Here is a 12,510-nt window from a genome sequence, read left to right as displayed (position 1 = left end):
GTTCAGTTTATCGTTTATTATATAAAGGCAGGGCGATCAGTCTTACTCTTCAGGTGCCAATCCAGAGTAATATTAAATAAATATAAAGTTAAAAAACACTTTTAATTTTTAAGTCAATCACTACACTATGAAAACAGACAATATTTGGTGTTTTTTATCATTAATTTATTTAGGTATACAGGGGTAAACAGATAGAATAGAAAGCCACACCAATTTGTTTTTATACATAATCTTCGCTTCTTCCGCATCATACATCTTCTCATACATAAGCACCAATTATTGCGACTCCTGACCTAATTTTTTATTAAATATTTTTCTTTATTTTACACTAATAACAATAATATTGATAAAGTTGAAATTATTCTGAATTAATCAATTGAAACGCAACTTAAATTAGCTAACAAGCTGTATTTTGTCAAAAAAATTATGACTTTTATTTTTTAACATCAATCAATTATCAAAACGGTTATACAAACAATAAACTTTTTTAATGAATTCCCTCAAAATATTTTCCGACCATCCGGAATGTACAGAAATAATAAAACGGATCATTTTATACTAACTGCCTTATTTAAATACGAATTAACGTGTGAAGTAAGCAATCCTTCATGAAAAACACTGAAGGATCCGCTTTCAGCTTTTTGCACACGATAAAAAGCCTCGGGCATTATTATAAATTGGTTCATATTTTGCGGTTTCATGGCTTGGGGAGATTTTCCCTCTAAGGGTTGAGCCGATTTACGTACCTACTACCACCCTGTTCACCTGTGCCCGACTAAGGCCCGAACGATATTGGTAATAAAAACAATAAAGTGTTATTCGTCCGTATAAATCAGCCCGGGGGGTGTAAGATGGCCGAGAAGTCGTCACCGCACCCTTATCTTAAATATGTGGACTGTTTGCTTTTGGATTTAGAAATGCTTCCTTTGTATATTGACATGCCACCCAAAGCCGGATCTACAAAATCTTCACTTAACCAGAGATTGGTATGAACTTAAAAGGTTTTTTTTTAAACTTCTACTTCATCATTTTGCTTGGGAGTAAGTCATACTGATTCTCATGTCATGGTGTCCTGGGATTAGGTGAAAATTATTTCGAAATGATTTTCGCCTATGGCAATAAAACTATTAGCTTCACAAAGTTCCCAAAAGATGGATAAAGAACAATTTACATTCAAAGACGGTTGTTCAAAATTATTTACTTTACTATACTAAAAATGTACTTTACTATACCTACTAAATTAATACTAAAAATCGAGACAATGCGTATTTCAAAATTGATGTACATACTTGTGAATGCAACAAATTGTATAAAATAAGTCTTTAAGCTTTATATCCTTAAAATAATTAGCTTATTCGTACAATTATAATCCCACGAGTTTTTTAGTATTTATATTGTTTTATATTTTCTCATTTGCTATATTTTTTTTTCTCAATTATATATTTTAAATATGCTTCTTACCATGTGTTTATCTCATTTATTTCTTTTAAATATGCTTCTTATGCCTATTCATTATATCTGTTTATTGTTTTTATATTTTGCAATGTATTAGTTAGGGTTCTTTTTTAAAAATCTTTTTTGTAACTTTATTATTTGTAATATATTTTTAGATTAAGACCAATACTTTTTAGCTTTTCCACTTTATTGCTAATTTTTATTACTAAGCTAAAAATATTGGTTTTAATCTAATAATATATTAAAATGCAATTCCATCACGAAGTGTCAATGGATAATATAAATCTCTTTATTATTTGTGTTCCAGTCTTGTTAACCTTAATCCCATGTCCCAAAATGAGAAATAGAAATTACTCATCGGGAATATTATATATTATATATATATATATATATATATATATATATATATATATATATATATATATATATATATATATATATATATATATATAAATAAATATATATATATATATATATATATATATATATATATATATATATATATATATATATTATATATATATATATATATATATATATATATATATATATATATATATATATATATATATATATATATATATATATATATATATATATATATATATATATATATATATATATATATATATATATATATATATATATATATATATATATATAAGATTTATGTATGTAACACGTTTTGAAAAATAAATAAATAATTAACATAAAAAAATAACTCGAATCTATCAATATTAATAGTTTAAGAATAATTAACAAAAGTAAGAATTGCTTGACATTTACCTTAGTTTAATTTCATTATTTAGACTCGATTTAATGGAAATCGACTCAGTTGTCAAACTGTATACGAACTATTAACTCAGTATACGTATGCATACGTAATATAGGTGATATTAGAGTGGATCTAATTTTCATAACATTTTTTATGACTTTTTAAATTATTTATAATGAATTTTTTATGCAAAGACTGAAATAAACAGATTATTGAAAATTAAAAAAATAATATGTTAGAGAAAGCGTTGAAGAGTTACGAGAATACCCAGAAAATACCGAGACTAATTTTAAAAACCTATTTTAAAAATATAAAAAATTGTCTGAAATCGAGCTACCAACACTTGTTTCGCAGTCGGGCGTCTATCCATCCATGCAATTGTGTGTCATTTTTAAATTGGAACTAAAATTTAAAAAATTAACTTTTTTTTTAATTGTTCTAGTTTTTATTTATTTAGTATTTCACATTTGTTTATTTTATTTCTGAAAAAAATCCTCAAAGACATAAATAACCATTATTAAATATATTTTTGTGATTTAAACAATACTGACGTTTATGAACGTTTATTTTTTTATATGACAAGAATGCAGATAAACTACCTACAGCTAATGAGCATTTTGATATTTTTTTAAATAATTGAACTCCTTGAGCAGTCAGATATTAATGAAAAGGTTGTACCCTGCAGAGTGAGTTTTTTTATACAAGCAAAATCAGGTATGTCAAATACTTGAAAGCGGCCGGGTCAGGAGTCGTAATAATCGTCGGGTATATATGAGGAGATGTATGAATGTAGAAGAGGCAAAGAATGTTTGCAAAGACACAGTGGTGTGGTGATCAATTCTCTCTGCCTACCCCTGCGGAAAGCGGCGTGATGGTTAGTTAGTTTTATGTTTATATTTAAAACTAAATTTTCAGTTAAATTATTATTGATCAAAATATACTACGTTATTTTGATCAATAAGAATACATCTTTGCGTAAGTACTTTGTTTATTTAAATAAATTAAAAATTATAAAAAGACGCCACCCTAATGTGGCTACATATTGCGGGTGCCTTTAGTACGTCACCGCGACGCGCCGCGACGCCGAACTCTGTAATCGTATGTCATACAATAAACATTATTAATTCAACAGAGGTTAGCTCTATAAATTTATAAAGAAGTTAGAACACGGGAACACCTAAATTAATTCTGATAAACTAAACTGAAGCCTGCGGTATGGCGTGAAAGGAAATTCATTGTAATTATCAAGACCGTACATCTTGATGAGAGCTATTCTGTGAATGGGTAACGAGTAGTTACTATTAAGAAAAATCAAACAGTAAATTAATGTTTTCATTTATTTTATTTATTCAAAAAAACACATATATTACTTATAAATATGACTTTTTTGTAAAATCTATTATAAAACGTACCGTAGAACGGGGCTACTTGAACTTTGATGTGTTACTTGAGCCCAGTGCAAAAAAATATTTAGATCTGTATTTAGTCTGCAATAATGAACGTAACGACATGATTCATTGTTTCCCTGACAGGTGACACTTATACGTTCATTATTGTAGACCAAATACAGATTTCAATATTTGTTTGTACTGGGCTCAAGTAACACATCGATGTTCAAGAAGCCCCGTTCTACGGTATTTCGATTCATTTATTTATTATTATTTCATTTAACTAACCCGTAATAGGGTTTTCAATAATATTAATATTTAAAGCATTTACTTTGTGGTTAGTCATTTTTGCTTTTTATTATTTCTTTTTTACAATAATGCAAGTAATATAAGTAAATAACCACTCGCCGAGATTTTTATGTGTATCGGTTTCGAGATGTACCCATCTCTTTGTCAGGACAATCAATACCACAGCATGCAAACAATACTTACGTCTCGAAACCGGTAGACATTCTGAATGTACCGAATCATATCGCTTACTCCTTTCAAGAACGTCATAAATAAAAAAAACTTGATTTTTCAGGAGAACGTTTTATAAGTTTTAAAATATAATACAATTTATTCAAAATAAATCTCAAGCTATTTATTGAACTTTCTACTGTACAGCATATTTTTTTAGGTAAAACCTGAAGGTTTTTTCTCTATTTGAAAAATATTTGGTATATTTCAAAAAATAATTAAACAAAACCTTTTCTTCAAAATGCAAAAACAACACTTTCTGCCCTGTAGCTGGTAAATATTAAGTTAAAAATATGCCTCTTTTTCTGGGATATAGTACATTTTCTGGGCATTCCGAAAACTTGCTCAGCTGAAAATTGTCGATTTTTGATTTATGACGTTCTTGAAAGGAGTGAGCGGTATGTCAAAAAAGATTTTGAGAAATTAATACCTTTTTATCAAGTAAAATTTTTTAAAATTAAAAAGTAAGTTGCTACCACAAAGTGACTAGCGAATCAAATGAATGGTATTTTTACATAAAACTTAAAGAAATTAATTTGATTTTTCTGTTTTTATATGTTATGCAAGGAGGGATTTTATATTTAAATATTAAACAGTTAAGAAAAAAGACAACATTTTCAAGACAACGAAGGGTTGTATGCAAGATTAAAGTAATAAAGTTGAATTACAATAATAAGTGGAATAGTTGTACAAGGAGAACTGAATGAAATAAAACCATAAAAGTTATCTCAGCCATGATGCGTCGTTTGCAACTTTATACGTAATTCGAGTAAGCGAATATGACGTCAAAATGACGTCAGTCGAAATAAAGGACGCTCGTGTGGAATGCAAATGTCACTCCGAATGACTTTGAATGGCATAATCCTATGTGGAATGGAAGAAAATCGTTGTTGAATGCATACATGTTAATATTTACACATTTACAGTGTATACGTATTTTGTTTTTTGGAAAATATGTCTTACAGTCCATTATATGGAATAATAACTTATATTTTACTGTACATTAATACGTTATTTGAATAAAATCGTATTTAACTTGTATAAACTAATATAATTGTCAAATGAAATTTGCCCCGTAAATGCCTAGACTTACATATTCTCCTTCATTTTTGATGAGATGTTAAAAAATATGAAAAATAACTCCATTATTGGAGATAATCCAGATTTGTGAACAAGTATTTGAACACACTCAAAATGTTGTAAATAAATTAACTGGTCAAATTATAAGCTAAAATAATTAAAAAGAAAATGTTTTTTTCTGGCGTTTCTCAAGCATGTGATTATAATCCAGGATTCAGACCTCACAAACTAATATAAAAGTTTATGCTCAATAAAAAGCTTGTTTTCATGTCACCAATAGATGTCTCTAGTGAAGCTCTAGTGATTCAAGAACAAGGTTTCTTAAGTGGTTCATATATATAGAACTTCCAGAATTTGAGTAGTGTGGTTGTCAATAATGGGTGGAATTGGTTACTGTTACACGTGTGTAAAGTGATCACTCAAACCAGCTTATGACAGTCTTTAGCCCCGTAAAAGCCGAGACTTCCATATTCTTCTTCATCTTCGATGAGATGTTAAAAAATAATCCGTAAGAGATGATTGGATCTTGTCAACATTTTTGATTTATGATCAAAAGTCAATTTTAGGAAATTGTTGTAAAAGTTTTAATCTCGGCGTGGGTACTGTTCTAGTCAAATTATAAGGATGTTCTGAAAACCAAGTTCAGCTCACTTCCGTTATTTGTGTTCCGGTCATAAACTTGAAAATGAGGGATATCTTATCTACCCACCTATCTCCCTATCACGATGGCACACATACAAAAATATAATATTTATATAACGACATACGTGTATGTAATATATTATTATGATCTTGTTGTATCGCATACAGCATGCAATAAATCTCTTTCTTGACTTATTTTCAAGTGTCATAATGTTTTGTAATCTATTTTTTAAACTCATAAAAAAAAACAATTTTACGCTCATTCTCAGCAGGGCAGGGCAGAGAGATTAAAAAACCACATGACTCTATTTTTGAAAACATTAATCGCCTCTTCTACATTCGTGCAACTCCTCATACCTGTACCTACACATACCCATCGATTATTCCAACTATTGACCTTACCACTTAAGATAAATTAAACTCCATGATTACGCCAATTGTTCCTCGGTATTCCTCTGATATTTTCAAGTACATTTGCCGAACAGATTTAACTGTTCTTTCTTTACTCATTCGTTTTACATACCAAAAAATCTCAACACACCTTTCTTTATTTCATCGATAACGATTATATCAGACTTGCATGCACTCCTTATTTCACTATTCGAATGTCTATCTAACTTCGTTTTGTCGCACATTTGTCTAAGAGATCGCATTTCGACTATAAGAACCTTGATATAACTAAACCGAAGCGAATCCAGCAATTATAATTAAAAAATATCCTTCTAACCCTTATCCGCACCCAATGGTGCATAGGGCACTGCATCGTATAGAAGTAGTGTTACCTGGATCATTAAATACACAAAGGAAAGATGATCAGCCGTCCGCTTCAGGTACCAGTTCAGGATAATATGAAATAAAAATTAGACTGAAAAATCACTAATATTTATTTTGACCCTCTTGGGAATCGAACCTGGGACCTCCAGCATGGTAGCCTAGCGCACTATCCACTACACTGTGGAGGTGAACAATTAAACTAAAAAATTACACCTTGCAAAAAGTGATCACTTAAACCGGCTTCTACTTGTATTTACCAGATCTAAAATTTTGTCGTTACCCACACTTTATAATAAATATACTGCTCCACAAAAATATTCATTGAAGATTCAAGCTTCATCCCTGATGAGGTATCAAATAAATGTAGGTATAACTTAATACCCTTTATATCATACATGAATTTTCTTTAAAAGGTTATTACGATATTTTACAAATTAAATATTGACTTTAAACGTAATATTTAAATGGAATCAAAGTAATGTAAATTTACCTATTACGTGGAACAAAATTCCATATTGTTTCCAACTCTGCCTCTCTGAACAAGTTTGAATTATCTGATTTCTGCAAACTCTCGCGTAACACGGAGGATTTTTATTCAGAAAAAAATAAAATACACTTTTTTCGTATCAATTGATAATATTCGTTTGTAATGTATTGTTTTGTCCGCCTCCATAGTTTCATGATTACCGCGATTCGATATCATGCTGGCGGTCCCGGGTTCAATTCCCAGAGGGGGAGGGGGGAATACGTGTAAATGATATTTCACTCCAATATTTATTAAATATTCTGGACTAGTGTCTAAAGCACAGATCAGATCACCTTGCCTTCATATAGCAAACGATCGAATTATCATTTCATCAGTTGGATTCAGTGCCCTTTGCACTATGGTGCGCGGATAAGAGTCAATAGTAGTATCGTGAATCGATTCGGCAGTCACTTTGTGGTAATAATAGCTATCCATTTTTAATTCCATATTTACTTGGTAAATACCACTATTTGTCAAAATTTATCGTGACACGTGTTTCCGTGCGGTTTTTGAAAATAATGCTTTGAATCACGTTCCGGAATAGATTTTCGGAAATAGTGGGATAATTTACCAAGTAAAACTAAAAATCAATAAACTTTATAAAATAAAACAACTTGGTTTTAACCACTTTTTATTGGTACATTTTTCCAACCCGTTTCGACAAGAACCTTGTCATCATCAGGGTTTATGTACTAATTCTAAAACATTGAAATACTCATAGTTAGGTTATAGTTAATTATCCTTTCCTTACGATACCAAAAACTTCCACGCACTCCGTACACTATATGAAAAAGTTTATTTTATAAAGTTTATAAAATGTGCCACAAACTATTATATCTATGAAAAACATTCAAGAAATAAAAATCAGTAGCTTAAATAAAACTAGAATTGTTTATTTTGCCATTTTTACTATCCAAAAAAATAACATGCTCGGTCTGTCTACAACTCGCAGTAGCCCCTATGCGCACCACTATTTTAATATCTTCAATAATTCAGTTAGCTCTAGTACCAAACTCACTTGATTTCAAGCGTCGTGGAGAATGTTCATACCAATCAAACAATGATTTACATTTTGACATCTCAACAAAGATAAAGAAGAATATGGAAGTCTGTGTATTTACAGGACTTATGATTTGTTATTGGCCGGTTAACTAATCGATTAACACATGTTTTTTGACAACCACACTATTTTTTTTTTCAACCACAAAACTCATATCGCTCACTCCTTTCAACAACGTCAAATATTTTATTAATTTTTACTGTGCAGCAGATCTTTTTAGGTAAAACCTGAAGGTTTTTTCTCCATTTGAAAAATATTTTGTATATTTAAAAAAAATAATTAAATAATACCTTTTCTTCCAAATGAATAAACAACACTTTCTGCTCTGTAGCGGGTGAATATTAAGTTAAAAATATGCGGCTTTTACTGGAATATGTACATTTTCTGAGCATTCCGAAAACCCGCACAACTTAAAATTGACGATTTTTGATATTTGACGTTGTTGAAAGGAGTGAGAGATTTATATCATAAATTCAAGGAATCCATCTATGGATGGTATAAAAAAGCTTTTATTTAGCCGAGACGCTTTTATTTTGATGTTTGCAAGATCTTAGCCAGATTATTTTACATACTGACATATTTTTATGCAGCTTATGATTCGACCAGTTATTTTATTCGCAATATTTTTGTGTCCAAATAATTGTTCATATATCTAGATTTCTCAACATTTTTTTTTTGATTAATTTAAAAATGTCGAAATGTAAAAATATCTCCTGAGTGGAGAAACCCAGATTTGTGGACAAGGATTTGGACCCTTCCAAAAATGTTGTGAAACAATGATTTAATCACACCATGTAAAGAACGGTGTCAAATTTCTGAAATTGATCTAGAATATGAAGAACGGTTTAAAGCACTCCAGCCAGACATAGAGGGGTTTCAAGAAAATCGAAGAAGTGACATATGAGTTAAGAAAATGTTAAAATTAATTTTATTTAAAAATCTTTTGCTAGCTATTGCAATATCATTAACTTTTTTTAAAAAGTTAAAATAAAATATTACAGATATTACTGTAATTTTAATCAGTAATCTGCACAAAAAAACTTAAATATTTTGCATAATCAAAGCATTGTTAACTTTGTGGAATGGTTATATAATACCTTCCTTTTATGTTTTCATTTTAAATCAAACACAGATTTTTTGAGTCTACTAAGTTGTATTTTATTAACACATAAAAAATTATATTGTGAAAATTAATACCTAAATTAAAATGGAGTTCTACAAATTAAACGCCAAATCAATAAATAATACCTTCCTTATCATTCATTTATTGTATAACTGTTCACTTTGTGTAATACAACTCAAATTTGTATTTCACAGTGGTGACCGAAAGTGACCGGTTAAAGAGTGATAAAAATGTGACAAAAAACCTGTGACAAGTAAAAAAATATCATCAGAGAATCAAACGCCACACCAATCCATCTTTGCAAACAATTTTCGCCTCTTCCACGTTCATGCATCTCCTCATACATACCCGCCGATTATTTTGACTCCTGACCTGACCACAAACGTATTTGAATTACTTGATCACGCCAAGTTTTCATCAGTCTTCCTCTCCTTCGATTTCCAACTGCATTCGCAATAAAATTTATTCTGCCGTTATTTCTTCACTCATTAGATCTACTTGCCCAAACTTTATGAACACACGTTTCTTAATTTTATCGATAATGCTATCTCAGACTTGCATTTATCTTAAATCACCATTCAAATATCAATCATACATCATTTTGAGAGATCGCATTTTGACCACATTCAGTCCACTTTAATTATTTCTTTGCCAAATGCTTTTCATGCTTCACTTTTATGCAGTTGGAGAAAGAAGCAGAGGGAAACTTAGTATCATTATGTTAAAATATTTTCGATTTAAAATTTAAACTGTTTAATATCTTTTAAGAAATTCTCTCTAGCTGTCTCTCGCGCTCAATCTTTCTTATCCTTTATTTCATTTAAAGTTTATCTTCTCTCCGTGCATGGTGCCGTACGCGTAATTTTTTTTAGCAGTTTGAACTTGATAAATTGAAATTGTTTTAAAACTGATAAATTGCACCATCGCGCAATTTAATTTAGAATGTTTTCACTTGGCAATGAATGGCCTTTCACCTGTCGGTATCGTGAAAACTAATGAACTGCGTAATTTTCAAAAAGGGATGATATTTATCAACGATAAGTGCGGTGGCAGACCTACAATTTAGGAAAAATCGTCACATTTTTTTTTATTTAATACTGACTGTACCCGGGCAAGCTTGCATAGGCTCAGACTGATGCTTCGTTTTACTTTTTAACATACATGTTTTTAAACTATAGCCCGGTTTTTAAGGTTTAAAATTAAGGTATCAACAATTCTAATATATGTCACTTTTTGAATCTCCCTCGCCCACGTATAATCTTTCCCTCCCCGCCCAAGGCATGGCATAAGTAAGGGGCTTTTATGTTTTAAATGGAGGGACCAAGTCAAAAGGATCTATTTCACCCTCTCTAGGTGAGGTATCGATTACAGTAATACCTCCCACACCTAGAGATTTGCCTGCGGTAACACTTGGTCCAGATTGCCAAAGCAAGATTAGCGCGAACCTGAGATGATTGATAGCTATTGACCGACCCGTCGCCAGAATAGTGTGGGACAACTGTCATGTGATAGAGATTTATTGTCACTAATAATATTTGTCATTTCGCATAATGCTAGAGGTATGGGGATTGATCCTTAATTTTTCGCCTCTATGGTGTAATGGTTAGCGTGTGTAGCTACAGTGCTGGAGGGCCTGGGCTCGATTTCCAGAAGGGGAAGGTTAAAATAAATTTTAGTGATTTTATATAATAATATTCATTAACTCCGTCGCCTACTTTCTAAATCCACCAGATCCATGTAAGTTGATCTCACAAAAAATGCAAATTCTCCGGGTAACATTTATGTTTCAAAGATTTGTCTATCGTTACATAAAATATTAAATAATAAATATTTTTCCCAATTTTTTGGATTTTTTTCAGTTAAAAAACACGAAACACAAACCAATAATGACGTCATCTTAATTGTTGACTCATCCCCACTCTCTGATTGGCCAATATGGGTCAGAAGGCAAGTTTCATGAATATAGCGGAGTTTGAAATACAACGCTGTTTTAAAGTATTTTTTAGCAGGGTTTTCAAGTATTTCAATATTTTAAACAATAAAACCCACAATTGGCATTCCGATAGAGTATTTATTTTAAAATATTATGAAATTGGATTTGGCGGATTTTAAAAATATATGACACGAATATAGTTTGTATGAAGCGGAGAGCTGATCATCTTTCCTTCACGCGTTAACGATCAAAATAGCCCTATGCACTTTTGGGAAGAAGAATATTATTTGTCATTTCGGATAATGTGACAGTGTTGGAGATCCTTTATTGTTGTAAAGGAAGCGATTTTACTCTAGCATTTTACATACTGGTTTAATATTCGAATGTGGTTGGCATAAAACAGAGGAAGACTGAGGAAAACTTGGCATTATCAAGTATTTCAAATACTTGTAAGTGGACAGATCAGGTAATTGTTGTAGAGGTAGCAATTTTATTTAAGTTTTGAAACATCTTGTTTTATATTTGAATGTGATGGTAACAAAGCAGAGGAAGACTGAGAAAAACTTGGCATGATCAAGTATTTCAAATACTTGAAAGTGGTCAACTTAGGAGTCGAAATAATCGGCGGGTACGTATGAGGAGATGCATGAACGTGGAAGAGGCGACGATTGTTTTAAAAAACAGATTGATTTGACGTTCTATTTAAAAACAAGCTGTAGCCATCGACAATATTTTGTATTGCGTGTGTTGCGGTTACGCTCAACAGATGGCGCTGCTTTTGTTGTAAAAAAAGGTACGATTTGTATTAGATATACATATATATATAAAAAGACGCGCGTTTTCAAATGTAACGTTGTGTCAAAATTTGAAAGCAATCAATTGATTTTTTTTAACTAACATTTATATGAAATAAAGAAGTAAGTATATATTATGCGTTGTCATGCTAATATCGATTCGCATCAGTATCATTTATTTATACCGAACAATATCCCACGCGTATTAATGGAGCCTTCCGATTGGCTGAAATTACTCAATCAAAATCCTGTATTTTGAATCAAACAAATGCTACATTATACGGTATTCTTGATCCTTACCTAAGGCCATTATATTTATTGAACCATAATTCATATCGGGTAGGGACTTACATACAACACGAAAACAACAAAGTCTTCCTCCTACTAGCATCCTAATGTCTACGCAGCGATCTGAAATAAAATCGACAAATTTATTGAATT

General features: G+C 30.8%; 1 protein-coding gene across 1 annotated transcript in view; it reads left to right on the top strand.

Annotated features, from left to right (window-relative positions):
• Nucleotides 1-851: 851 nt before the first annotated feature.
• The window catches only part of LOC148303169 (lachesin-like), a 91,765-nt gene continuing 80,106 nt past the window's right edge, over nt 852-12,510 (top strand). The window contains exon 1 of the mRNA XM_088270405.1: nt 852-986. Within this exon, the coding sequence (XP_088126531.1) occupies nt 852-986 (135 nt within the window). The remainder of the gene's footprint in view (nt 987-12,510) is intronic.

Source organism: Brachycentrus maculatus, unplaced genomic scaffold (genome assembly GCF_059751285.1).
Source record: "Brachycentrus maculatus isolate JH-2025_06_01 unplaced genomic scaffold, ASM5975128v1 h1tg000383l, whole genome shotgun sequence".
Lineage (NCBI taxonomy): Eukaryota > Metazoa > Arthropoda > Insecta > Trichoptera > Brachycentridae > Brachycentrus > Brachycentrus maculatus.
This window is presented reverse-complemented; position numbering and strand designations above follow the sequence as displayed.